Here is a 13,887-nt window from a genome sequence, read left to right as displayed (position 1 = left end):
GATCATATCAAATATGCTCAGCTTGAATAAAGGAAAGGACACTGTTCATTATGAGTTTTAAGAATAATGTATAAAGGACTATGAACAATGAAACATCTTACTGTCATATGGTGATAACAAGAAATTATTTAACAATAGCATCATCGTACTTTCGTAATAAAGTTTCTTTGTCATCGTTATGTCGCGTTATCGTTATCGTAATATCGTGATTTCGCCTTATAATTCTCACAATTTCTAGTAGCGACATTATACTCAATCCATGCTAAGGCGATGAAAATAACGGGATCCCGTAGTATATTAATCAAATATCGAGACGCTGTAAAGTTTAATTGATTTTGATAAATAAATAATAATTATCACACATATATGCATCATGCACGGCATTCAATACAACACAGACTGTTGTGCTTATATAGTGCTATTATTTCTCCGTGTGTAAGTTTTTTCTAATCATTGGTATATTAAATATTATTAAAATCTCAATTTAAACCAACATTTATAAGTGACACAGACACAGCAAAGAATAAAATAGTCTAGTAAAATGCACACATTTCTTAACGTACCAACTTTATATCCATGAAACATGAGATCGCGGTCGGAAGGATCATCACCAGGTCACCGGGAGCAACATCGTGAGGGGTGTCAATAGCTTTGCACTCAACAGCATTGGTATTACCATCTTTAATTAGATCATCTGGGGTGAAAATCCTCCTGAAATAATATATGAATAGTAAAACTTTATTCAAATAAATATTTATTTTTATAGCGTTTATTCACCTCCATACATTACAAATTGTATTGTTAGAATACATGTTAATTTGTTAGTATTTAATACAGTTCTTGAAAATATAGTTCTTTTTAACTATTCAACTTGTATGCTATAATAGAGGTAAATAAATTCCACGCATTCCATTATATATACACAATCTTACAGTTCACACACACACAGAGAAACATACGCAAATGCCATGTTATGATACAAAAAAGAAAGAAGAATGGTTGGACTTCACTCAATAAAAGACTTTAATCAAACGGTTGGACTTCAGACAATTATAAACATAAATCAAACAACTATGGTATTAAATATTTAAACAAAACTACGATTTTTTTTATTGATCTATAAACAGTTTTACAATTGACAAGTTTAGTATTTCCTTTTCTTGATTTTTTGTTTCGAGTTAATATCTCATGCTACGCAAAGATAGTTATTTAGCCCCGTTATTGAAGGTAATAGACCATTTGTCTTGCATACAGGTATATACTTTTTAATTTCTAGGATTACAACATAAATACAAGAGCGCCGCGTGACGGAGCAATATACGCCCGATTCGTGTGCCATTGGAGATGATACACTGATGATTGATGTATTTGTTTTGGAAATAAGCAAAAAAAAAAAACAACAACTTATATAACTGATATATTCATATATATGCATTGATATCATTAAGTGTACACTTAGTCTCATTTGTTCTCTAAAACACAATATTTAAATCATAATTGTTTAGACCTACATAGGTATAGAATGGCAGTATTTCCGGACAAAGTGGCGCCGTTGAAAATGCACTAATTGACCCTATGACCTAGTTCTTGACCCGACATGACCCATATTCGAACTTGACCTAGATATCAACTAGATGCAACTACTGACCAAGTTTGGTAAAGATCGGATGAATACAATTTGAATAAGAGTCCGGACAAAGTGGCGCTGTTGAAAATGGACTAATTGACCCTATGACCTAGTTTTTTACCTGGCATGACCCATATTCGAACTTGGCCTAGATATCAACTAGATGCAACTACTGACCAAGTTTGGTGAAGATAAGATTTATACAATTTGAATTAGAGTCCGGACAAAGTAAAATGCACTAATTGACCCTTTGACCTAGTTTTTGACCCAGCATGACCCATATTCGGACTTGACCTAGATATCAACTAGATGCAACTACTGACCAAGTTTGGTGAAGATCGGATGAATACAATTTGAATTAGAGTCCGGACAAAGTGGCGCCGTTGAAAATGCACTAATTGACCCTATGACCTAGTTTTTGACCCGGCATGACCCATATTCGAACTTGGCCTATATATCAACTAGATGCAACTGCTGACCAAGTTTGGTGAAGATCGGATGAATACAATTTGAAATAGAGTCCGGACAAAGTGGCCCCTTTGAAAATGCACTTATTGACCCTATGACCTAGTTTTTGACCCGGCATGACCCATATTCGAACTTGGCCTAGATATCAACTAGATGCAACTGCTGACCAAGTTTGGTGAAGATCGGATGAATACAATTTGAATTAGAGTCCGGACAAAGTGATGCCTTCCGCCCGCCGCCCGCCCGCCCGCCAAGGGGTTTCACATAATACGTCCCGTATTTTATACGGGCGTATAATAAGTAACGTGTATATTTGTACACCCAAATAACATATGTTTGTGCATAGAATATTTTTGCACGTTATGTGATCTTGATAATTCTACAACATAGTTTACAATTCTCTTTGTAAAAAAGCAGTCCCAGAACAAATGTACTAGGGTTTCTTCATTTTCATTACAGAAGGAACATGAACATAAATTGTCATGATCAATGTTCATTTTAAATAACAAAGATTTGGTGCTTGAGATTCTGTGAACAATTCTTGTCTGGAACCACTGGGTGTATGTGTCTCTTGATATAATAAAAACAAGTGTATGCACGTTTGTCCATTCAATGTTATTAAAAAGTGTATTCCATTTTAAATGACAAGTGGGTACATCTGTATTGTAGCTAAAACATTTATAAACAAGTTTGTTTTGATTATACCCAAATACTATGCTATTCAAGTAGAATGATATAAATGCACATTGTTATTATTTTTTTATAAATGGAAGTCCTGACAATCTGATATATTCCTTCACAGTTCTGATTTAACCTTCATAAAATAAAAAGTTAATTTTAACACCAATTAAATTTTCTAATACAGATTTTAAAAATTATCGAGAAGTGCACAATATAGCTCTTACATATTTTATTCCCCTAGCATACATATTTTTATTATATATAATATTCATACCTATCTTAAAATTGTGGTTATTAAATAAAGGCATGTAAAGGATATCTTCACACTTAATGACGTTTTGTTTATTAATATACCAAACGTAACATGTAAGGGTATCTCTCCAAAGCAATATTTAAACTTACATATTTTTTTAACGTATTGTTTTCCTAAATTAAACATTGTCTCCACATCAAACATAGAATATACTAGTTGGAAACATTTTTCATTACTTGAAACAATTTTCATTACCCATGTTATTTTCATAGGTTTTTGACAAGCATATATATCAGTCACGGCAACGTCTCCAGCATCATATGATTTAATAGCAATAGTTTGTTTAATTTGTGCTTGTCCATCCCATACACAATTCGAAAACATGCTAATTATAAGTTTTAAAACTGTTTTCTCCTGGACTTGATAAAACTATAAACAGATGTGTTAAAAGGTGAAGTAATATTGATTTCATAACAGTTTTCTTTTTTAGGGGTGTTTAAGTTCTTCTTTTTCAAAAATGTATGATATTGTGCAGCTTTTCAAGTTTACTTAAGAAGTTAATTTCTTTACATTTTCTTTAAATCAACATCAAATATAATTCCTAAAATTTTAAGTTGGTTGTGCCCAATACTAGTTTATATTTAGTTTTAATTGATTGTATGCTAAACTTTTTGGAGCCAATCCAGAAAAAGATTTGTTTTGTCATAATTGATTTTCAATCCAGAACCTTAGGCAAAGTTATTTAAAAGATCTAGGGTAGCATTGAGGGAAATATCGGTGCAATCAAGTAAGAGAGATGTATCGTAAGCAAACTGACAAATTTTCAATATTTCCTATCACTATATCTTAGATTGCATTACCATTTTTTATTTAATTGCCAAAATTTCAGCACAACGAATAAAAATATAGGAACGTATTGGGTGTCCTTGTCGGCAGCCTCTTTCAATTGTAATAAACTCTGATAAAAACCCAATGATTTGAATTGCCGTCAAGGTGTTATGTAGGAAGAGTGAACTCCATTTTTTCAATGTCGTACCAAAATTAAAATAATATAATGTTTGTTTCTATAAAATCTAACTCGAGAGTATTGAATGCCTTTTCATAGTCGATGGTCATCAAAATTCAAGGGATATTGTTATCTTCTGTAAATAACATAAGGTCATATATACGTATGGTATTCTCACCAATATATCTGCCTTTAATAAATCCTGTCTGATCTTTACAAATAAAAGTTTCGAGGATAGTTTTAATTCGTTAGCTATAGCCCCAGATGCAAGCTTGTAAATTACATTCAAAAGTGTAAATGGCCGTAGATTTTTCAGAAAATGTCTTGGTTTATTATCTTTAGGTATAAATGTGATAATACATTGTTTTGAAGTAACTGACATGGTCCAGAGGTAAAACTAGAGTTGAGGCTTCTCACTATAAAGTGGCCAAAGCTTTCCAAAACACTTAAACAAATTCTTCTGAAAAACCATCTGATCCTGTGCTTTTGTCATGCTTCATATTGTTGAAAGTAATTGATATTTCATTAAGAGTTAGACGCCCTTCTAAGGACTGAGATTTTGCAGTACTTAATTTAATTGTGTGTATGCCTTTAAGGTCGTCATGTACAGTGTACGAGTCATTAAAAACAGTCTTTGTATACAATGTGTTGTAAAATTGGGTAGATCTTTTAAAATACATGGATTGTCAAATTACTGTTGATTTTCATCGTTTAAAATAAAAGGGATGTTTTTACTAGATGCATATTGTGTTTCTAAGTTACAAAAATATTTTGTGTTTCGCCTTCATCAATCCACTATGTCTTAGCTCTTATGAAAGCGCCTTTCATTTTCAAAAGCCGTATGCCTAAGAGTTCTTGATGCAAAAGATTGAGCTCTTGAATGTTTTCATTTTGATAATTTTTGTTCAATGTCTTCAATTGCTTTTAAAATATAATATTCTGTTTCTGTTCTATTTTTAGACTTGAACCTCGAATATGATATGGTTTACCTCTGCTTTCCATTAATAAAGTTCCTAAAAACAGTTGGTCTTTTATGGTAAACTGTATTAAGTCCTGTTCTATTATATTAATTTATTCAATGTTATACACAGGTAAGACATATTGCTGCTTAATTTCTTCAATTTTTGTTTAACACATTGAATATATTCTAAGTCATAACGTAACGAATTATTAAATTTCCACAGGCCCTTTCCATGTTCTATATTGATAAAAGTCAATTCCAAAGAAATAGGGGAGTGATCTGATTTGTAGCTAGCTTGTACTTCCGCTTTCCTGATAAACTGATTCAATTCATAAGTTGTTAAAAAGAAGTCCAATCTTTTTGGATAGTGTTAGGCTTTGCCAGGTAAAACATTTTTCATCACCGTTTATGACTCTTAGAGTGTCATAAGGTTTTTATCATTGATTACGGAAGATATTTATTCCCTCCACTTCTTTTTATTATTCAGTGTTTTATAGTTGGCATAATTAATTTTCAAATTAAGTAATAAATTAAAATCCCTACATAAAATATAAGACTCATTTCCTATGGTCTCTATTATATTAAACAGTTTGCTATAAAACAAGGGAGAATCATTATTGTGTCCACAAAGAGTGCACAGCGTTAATATATGGTTATCTATTGTTAAATCTAGAATTAATAAGTTTCCCTTTGTATCTTTTTGTTGATTGTGCACTTTAGCATTCAGGTTTTGCAAACATTTATTAAATAAAATGCATACTCCTCTTGAATTGGAAGAGCCAAAACTAAAATAGCATTCACTATCCCAATGTGAGTAAATTTGTTTTTCCATTAAAGAAGTGAAATGACAATCCTGCAAGCAATATATATGGACATTTAGACTTTTTAGATATTTAAAAAAGCAGCTCTTTCCGAAACATCATTTAAACTTCGACAGTTGTATCAAACAATCTTTAAATTATCCATTCACAATACATATGTTTACATTTTCGTTAACATACCATAGGCAACAAACACAATTATCCATTACAGCAGTCCACACACAATACACAATTATAGTAAATAAACAATACAGTTTATATCCGTCCAAAAAAACTAAAAGGCAATAAAACATCCTAAAGTTCACAAAACTTTCCTTAACATAACACACAGCATGGTAAACATGGTTTTACCTGTAGGGGACAACGGCACTTAACGCTCGGTCAGATCGGAGCTGACCTAGCATTTCTACGAGTGCGAGAAGATTTTCTTGTAGTTTATGTTGGCAAGTAGCCGTTCCTGATCATTTTTCGTCACGAGGCATCCTTGCCCAAAAACATGGTACAGTACAGCTCACGCAAAACAAACATATTCCGCGATCCACGGAGTCAGACGCCACCTTGTGTTCGCGGAGTCGACTCGGAATCGACCATCTGGTCGCCGAGTAGCCGCATCTGTCCGCCGAGGCACTCTGCATCTCGCCTCCGCGACACGCCTCGGCATGATGCCGAGGAATTTGTTGATGATGCCGAGTCACTCGGCGAACAATCTTATTAACTATAATTTACGATGTACATGTAACTCGGATAGAAATTGACTCCGAGTTTCGCATCATAATGTTTATTACATGGAGCGTTACTACGTTGCGAAACAATTCACTACATAATACATTGAGAATTAGATTTTGCATCATCTGTCCGAATTACCTTTATTGACTGTCTCTTAACCCTTTCCCTGATAGATGCGTATAATCCCGAGTCTATCGATTCCCCGATACATGCGTTTATTGCCGTCTCTATCGAAAACCCCATTCATGCGCATTTTTCCGTCTCTATCCATTACCCGATTATCCCGTGTATTCCCAATGTCCATTTTCAAATGCAAATTCTGATTAATATTGACGACAAAAGTGCTCAAGAAAACTCATTAACACAGACATCCAACATTTTTCTAAAGTATCAAATGAATTTCGGCATATGTTTCTATTTAAAGATTTGAAACACAAAAACTGCGCAGCGCAGACAACATTGTAAAAACTTCGTAGTGAATTTCCATTTGAGTATCGGGGTATCTCGCAAATGATTTTGACATTTTCCTAATCAAAAAGTCAAAAACGCTGTATCATTTTCATATTTTCGTTCGTTCAATATTGCAACAATTATTGTACTGTATCTGATTGCACACAAAGTGCCGTGTAAAGTTCATATTATTGTACAACGACCAATTAACGGCGTCATCTATATTTAGATTTTATGCAACATGTATAAGTCATTTTCTCGAAATTGGGAGAAAGTTAAAGCGATTTTTCGAAAATTAAACCAACGTTTTTTTTTCCCATTTAATTTGTCATAATTATTTATATTTTGTTTTGTCTGTGTATGTTTGTTTGGTTCTCATTTGTTTTTAGCAAATGTTATGAAAATAAATATCGTAATGGTAAATGTTTAAAGCAAGTCCCGTTTCCGAGATCATATACGAGAATTAATTCGATATGTTTACTGACATACTCAGTATACACTTGGAGACTTTTCTAACGCATCACTTTTCAAACTTGAATATCTCAGTAATGAGTTTAGATTTTTATTTAAAATTTCACATGTGATCAATTGACTGTACACTGTGCAAGATTACGATAAAATCATTCATCCGCGACAATCAGACGTTTTTGCACGTGGGGTAGGTGTGGTTGCATCACGTGCAAATGACGGAACGCGATATTATTTTAATTTTATTTCAATTTCTTAATTTTAGGTGGGTTGATACACAAGGAAAACATACAATAATTTTAAAATAAATACCTCTCGAATAAAATTTCAGGAGCGCAACAGCGCAGTCGGCATGTTGCAGTCTACCTTCCCCACTTGCTGACGCATCCGATCGTTACGGATGAATGGTTCCATCGTTTGCTTGTACATATTGAAGTCAAATGATCACATGTACAATTTTTAATCAAAATATTTACTCATATCTGAGATATTTAAGTTTGAAACAAGGCTGCGTTCGAAAAGTCATCAAGTGTAGTTCAGCGCGCTATATAATTCCAATTCAATTTCAATTTCATCATTCTATGTTAGTTTTACACCAGGAAAACATAACATTAAGTAGAACAACAATATGGCTTGTATGAGCGCGATGTTACAAGCCGGATGGTCATATAAACGTGTACGTAAATGCGTTTTACAGTTCACATAATTATTTTACGATGTACGATTTGCGAATTTTACTTGTTCAATGATTTTTTTAATTTGTTATGTTTGATAATTTACTGTTGATCGAGTTCAATTAAATTCACTTGGACTATTAGATATGTATTGAATTAGTCTGAGTCCGAATTTCAACAAAATCCGTTCAAAAGTAAAGGAGCTATATTGATTTGAAAAGTGATAAGTTAGAAAAGACTCCAAGTGTATAATCATTGTTTTGACAGACGACACGTGCTTATCTAAAAATTGTGTTTTTGTAATACACAGGATATTGGATTATTGGTGATTGATTGAGCAATAAAACAAAGACGCAGTCGGCGGTTTTCAGAAGGCCTTTTGTACTGACCAACATAATAATTAATAGTGCACGTGCTTATCTTACATTTAGAGATAAAACACACGGGAGACTAGACACTTTGTGCTTGTTTGGGCCATAAAACGCAATCACGGTGGCTATTTTCGGTAGCACACGTGTCCAGAAACTAACGAGTTCGGGTAATAAAGCACTGAGATTATGATCTGCAAACTGCATGAAGTCTGAAATGAAAAAAAAATGCCGACAAATGAAAAGATTAACCGCCTAATGTTTCAGTATAAAATTCGATATTTTAAGGCGGGGTTCTCACTGCATTTCCTATTGCATTCGCATACGCTTGTATTACTTGTTATATTCTCGTATTATTTGCACAGATTTATTATGTTACCATGGCTGATTACTTAGTTCAGTTACTTGACAGTGACTCTGATGAGTCTAAGTTTTATGGTTTCTCAGAGTTTGACTCTGATATTAAAGTCGGTGATTTGTCCGATGATGACATTATTCCCGATGCTGAGGCTGCAGATGATAACTAGACAGATGACTTCAGTCCATTGAGGGTGCGTCTACACAAATATATGACCTAACAAAAAATCATAACGTCCAAAAGTGTCCAAACCATTTTTTACATTCGTGACTGCTACCACAACATAATATCTATACCCTAAATACAATTATTATTATTATTATTATTATTCCATTATTACAATTACAATGAAAATGCTCACGCTTTCCAGGCGGATAACGTGATATTACACAAGTCATCTTTATTTTCGCGCAATTTCTAAGAGAACAGCAGATTTACAAGTGTATTTAATTGTCACAATAATGATACTGTAAGCTGTAGTAGTTATTTAGATCTTTCCATTTTGAGGGTATTCTACAAGGCATTTGATAACAATGAAAATAGTAAAGACACTTTAACAAGCGATTTAACACTCAATTTTCAGCTTTGCAGCTTATTATTTTGCATTTTTTTATATTTAAGTAATATATCAAATCTTATTTATAGTAGATACTATTTTATATGTTAAAAATCGGAAAAGTTTTTCGGAACAATGTAACTTGCTATAGTAGCAAAATGTGTTTTATAAATGACCCTAAAGATTGGCATGTTTCAAGAATGTTAATCTGTAGAGTACAGTTTTTACGGAAAGCAATAAGAACTTAAGTCAGCTTTGTGTTTTTAGAAAACTGACCTTTCAGTTAAGGATAAACGGTATATTTGAAAAGAATCTGTTCAGAGGAGGTTGCCTACCGGGAGCACGGACAGGCGGTGAAAACACAGCTCGTGAACCGTGGAAATGACGGGGCGTTTGTAGAGACCGAATAGATAAAGGTCGACAATAAAAAGAGAGAGGACCTTTTGCGCGAAAAGACAAACTCGGAGCATAATACAAGGATTCCGCTGGTGATAACGTTTTCGCGCGCACTACCCAACATCGGCCGTATCATCCGTAGACACCTACACACGCTGCACACGTCTGATAGAATGAAGGAAGTGTTCTCTGAGCCCCCATTAGTAGCCTTCAGACGGGATTGCAACCTGCAAGACATCCTAGTGCACAAAAAACACAATAGGATGTTCTTCCGAAAACCCAATATGAGCGGGCCCTGTGGGGCGCAGAGATGCGCCATTTGCCCGTACATGATGAAGGCGGAATATTTCACAGATCCCAGCGGCAGGAAGTACAGCGTCAGAAACAATGTTGATTGCAAATCATCTAATGTTGTGTACGCGGTCAACTGTCGTCGCTGTCGCAGGTTCGTGTATGTGGGAGATACCGGCGGAACTCTGTATGAATCTGTCGCGTATTCGCACACAGCACAGTGACCCGGTAGCTGAACATTTCTACACTGACGGACATTCCATGGATGATTTCCAAATAATGGGACTCGAAAAACTCAGCGGGTCGGACGAGTACCGCAAAACCATGGAACAATTGTGGAAGTCAAAACTAAGGACATACCGACCATATGGCATCAACGTGCAAGAATAAACGTTAATAAAAGGGCGCGTAAACAACGTTGACGCCGGAAATGCACGACGTCATTTCCGTTCATAATAAAACATCTGAAAATAAAAAATAGCCGCTGATGAAGACCGTGAGGTCGAAAGCTTCGGCAAAAAATAGTACAGCGTTTTTGTTTAAATACAACAAGGCTAATAGAGACTTTGTTATATATATATATATAATTATGGACCAATTTATGAACTAATGGCTGTTTAAAGCGATGCACCCTGATTTTGGTTCATTTTGAGTTGAAAACATTGTAAACGTATATATATATGTATAAATTTACATATAATATATAGTATATAACATATAATATGCCCTAATACAACTTTGGTTTCATGTTTGTAAATAAGTGTCTATGTATGTAACATTGTCCATTCTGTGTATGTAAAAATCGCTCCCACGTCGAGATGTGATGCGGTGTAAGTGCGAGATATATAACTGTGAATGAACCATCCTTTTTGGGGGGATGGGGATTTCATAGTATGTATGCCTCGTTCTGCACCGTAGCTAGGCGCACACGCCGAAGTCTCAAATAGGAATATGTATGTCTGTCTGTATGTCTGTGTATCTGGTTGTTCACACACCTTTCTCCCTAAATATAAATTATCGACTGTGAACGAGTATCTATTAATAGATCCCAGAAATAGGAAATGACGTTGTTGTGAAATATAATTATCTCCCTGTTAATACACAAATATATTCATGATTTCACTGTATCTTTTTCATCCAACGGATTTCCGCGGTGTTTCTAACATAGTGTGAGGGTAGTTTAGAATCCTTATCGGATCCTGCCCTAATACAACTATGGTTTCATGTTTGTAAATAAGTGTCTATGTATGTAACATTGTCCATTCTGTGTATGTAAACATTGTTCCCACGTCGAGATGTGTTGCGGTGTAAGTGCGAGATATATTACTGTGAATGAACCATCCTTTTTTGGGGAAGGGGATTTCATAGTATGTATGCCTCGTTCTGCACCGTAGCTAGGCGCACACGCCGAAGTCTCAAATGGGAATATGTATGTCTGTTTGTATGTCTGTGTATCTGGTTGTTCACACACCTTCCTCCCTATATATAAATTATCGACTGTGAACGAGTATCTATTAATAGATCCCAGAAATAGGAAATGACGTTGTTGTGAAATATAATTATCTCCCTGTTAATACACAAATATATTCATGATTTCACTGTATCTTCTTGATCCAACGGATTTCCGCGGTGTTTCTAACATAGTGTGAGGGTAGTCTAGAATCCTTATCGGATCCTGCCCTAAAACAACTATGGTTTCATGTTTGTAAATAAGTGCCTATGTATGTAACATTGTCCATTATGTATATGTACAAATTGTTCCCACGTCGTGATGTGTTGTTGCGGTGTAAGTGCGAGATATATAACTGTGAATGAACCATCCTTTTTAGGGGGATGGGGATTTCATAGTAGGTATGCCTCGTTCTGCACCGTAGCTAGGCGCAAACGCCGAAGTCTCAAATGGGAATATATATGTCGGTTTGTATGTCTGTGTATCTGGTTGTTCACATACCTTTCTCCCTATATATATATATATATATATATATATATATTTGATAGTGAAAAGTTTGTTGTTGTTTTTTCAGAAAAAGTGTATTTTTCGTTCTTGTTTGTGTATTTTTCGTTCACAATAATGCTTTTACAAATTATTATCATTGCCACACGCTAACCACCTGTGTTTAAGTGCACATACTTTGCTACATATATGGGGGTAGGATATAGATGTAGGAATATGGTCCTATCTCATAGAGAGGGATGTCGTCGACGGGGAATCGAATTCGCGATACTTATATATTTAGTCCAAGTATGTCGTCGACGGGGAATCGAATCCGTGATCCTTATATATTTAGTCCAGCGCTCCACTAACTGAGGTACCCGAAGCGGATGCATGCTATTCAAGAAACTGTTTGAGCTTGACGCCGATCTTCAATTATCTAATAGACACTCAGAGTTCATCAACTTTTTTAAACATCAAAAACTAGGCTATCAATGTATGTACCTGTCTCCATTGGCGTCTACGACAAAAAAGTCACCACTGTAATCTACGCCGAACGACCCACTTGTAAATTCCTAAAACCAAGAAAGAACATTATAAAATATCATTTGACAATATATGTATAAGTTGAATGATCCGATGTTTATATTTTGGATGATCCAATGTCAAGTGTAATAAAATACTAAACATGTTTTAGTAATCAAAACATAAATATAAAATATCTATGCAATTAAGGTCTAATAATGATTCAAAATCAATGAGGTTCATATCATGCGCCATAATTTTCTTTTTTTTAACTATAATGCACACATAGGGAAAGTAATAACGCAATGAATGGTTTAATCAATTTAGCAAAATACTTCATCTTCTAAAATCATGTTTTACCTATGCGCACGTGTTAAATAATATATGTATTATTTCATGAAAATTAACAATGGTGAAGCGTTATTATTAAAACAAGCTTATCGACAACATATTTTCGCTACAGGCATACGCATGTATAGCAAAGTTCTGATTATGCTGTGAAATTAAATGTAGGGTACCAACGGACGCGCGCGACATTCATGCATGTTAATCTAGGTTTGTAGCTAGGAATCATAAATAGCCTGACACACGTGTATGACATTTTCTTGGTACTAATGTAAAGCCACAGATTCTTGTCATTATTCAAATTAAAGTACTTAACAACATAATGAGTTATCTCAATCATTTTTACTAAACCGATTGTGTGGCGATGTCTGGTTTGTATACATTTAAATAAATTAAGCGTTGATATTGACAAGAATGTATGATTCCATTTTAGATGAATCTTACTATGCAATCTGTGTATGCCTGGCGGATGATTGCGTAAACATTTTTGAAATCGCCTTTCCTAACAGCCTGTACAAGCTCGTCATTCTCAGTTGAAGGCTCGTGGGTCTCGAAGTGTGTCTTCAATAGGACAATAAAACGCTCTGAAAAGTGCGAATCTACTAAGACTTCACATTATCATGTAACAAATATAATCGCAAACAAAATACCAGTGGGCTCTAACATTGCCGGTTAAGTTCACTGAAGTTAACTCTTCATGCATCAAAAAATACATCTTAGCGTATATTTACATTGAAGCACATTTTCAATACAAAAGGCACACATTTGATTGGCAATATACCATCGATTCAGCGCGGCAAGTTTTGGGCGTTGTGTTTGATAGTAAAGAACGATTTGTTAATTTAAACGTATGAAAAATTAACCCAGACCGTGTTTATTGATCGGCACTCAAAAATAGCAATATGTAGTTTAAATATTACTTCAATACCATACCCTATATTTTAACGTCAACGCTGCCTTCGGTTTTGATAATTCACCAA

The 13,887-nt window shown here is 34.5% G+C and overlaps 1 protein-coding gene across 1 annotated transcript in view; it reads right to left on the bottom strand.

Annotated features, from left to right (window-relative positions):
• LOC127836819 (transient receptor potential cation channel subfamily M member 8-like) overlaps window positions 1-13,887 on the bottom strand; it is a 209,662-nt gene that overhangs the window by 117,337 nt on the left and 78,438 nt on the right. Inside the window, exons 8-10 of the mRNA XM_052363421.1 lie at window positions 13,352-13,491; window positions 12,542-12,612; window positions 564-711 (exon numbers count right to left, since the gene is read on the bottom strand). Of these exons, the coding sequence (XP_052219381.1) occupies window positions 564-711; window positions 12,542-12,612; window positions 13,352-13,491 (359 nt within the window). The remainder of the gene's footprint in view (window positions 1-563; window positions 712-12,541; window positions 12,613-13,351; window positions 13,492-13,887) is intronic.

Source organism: Dreissena polymorpha, chromosome 7 (genome assembly GCF_020536995.1).
Source record: "Dreissena polymorpha isolate Duluth1 chromosome 7, UMN_Dpol_1.0, whole genome shotgun sequence".
Classification (NCBI taxonomy): Eukaryota; Metazoa; Mollusca; class Bivalvia; order Myida; family Dreissenidae; genus Dreissena; species Dreissena polymorpha.
The sequence above is the reverse complement of the archived record's forward strand: the minus strand, read 5'-3'. Positions and strand labels throughout refer to the sequence as shown.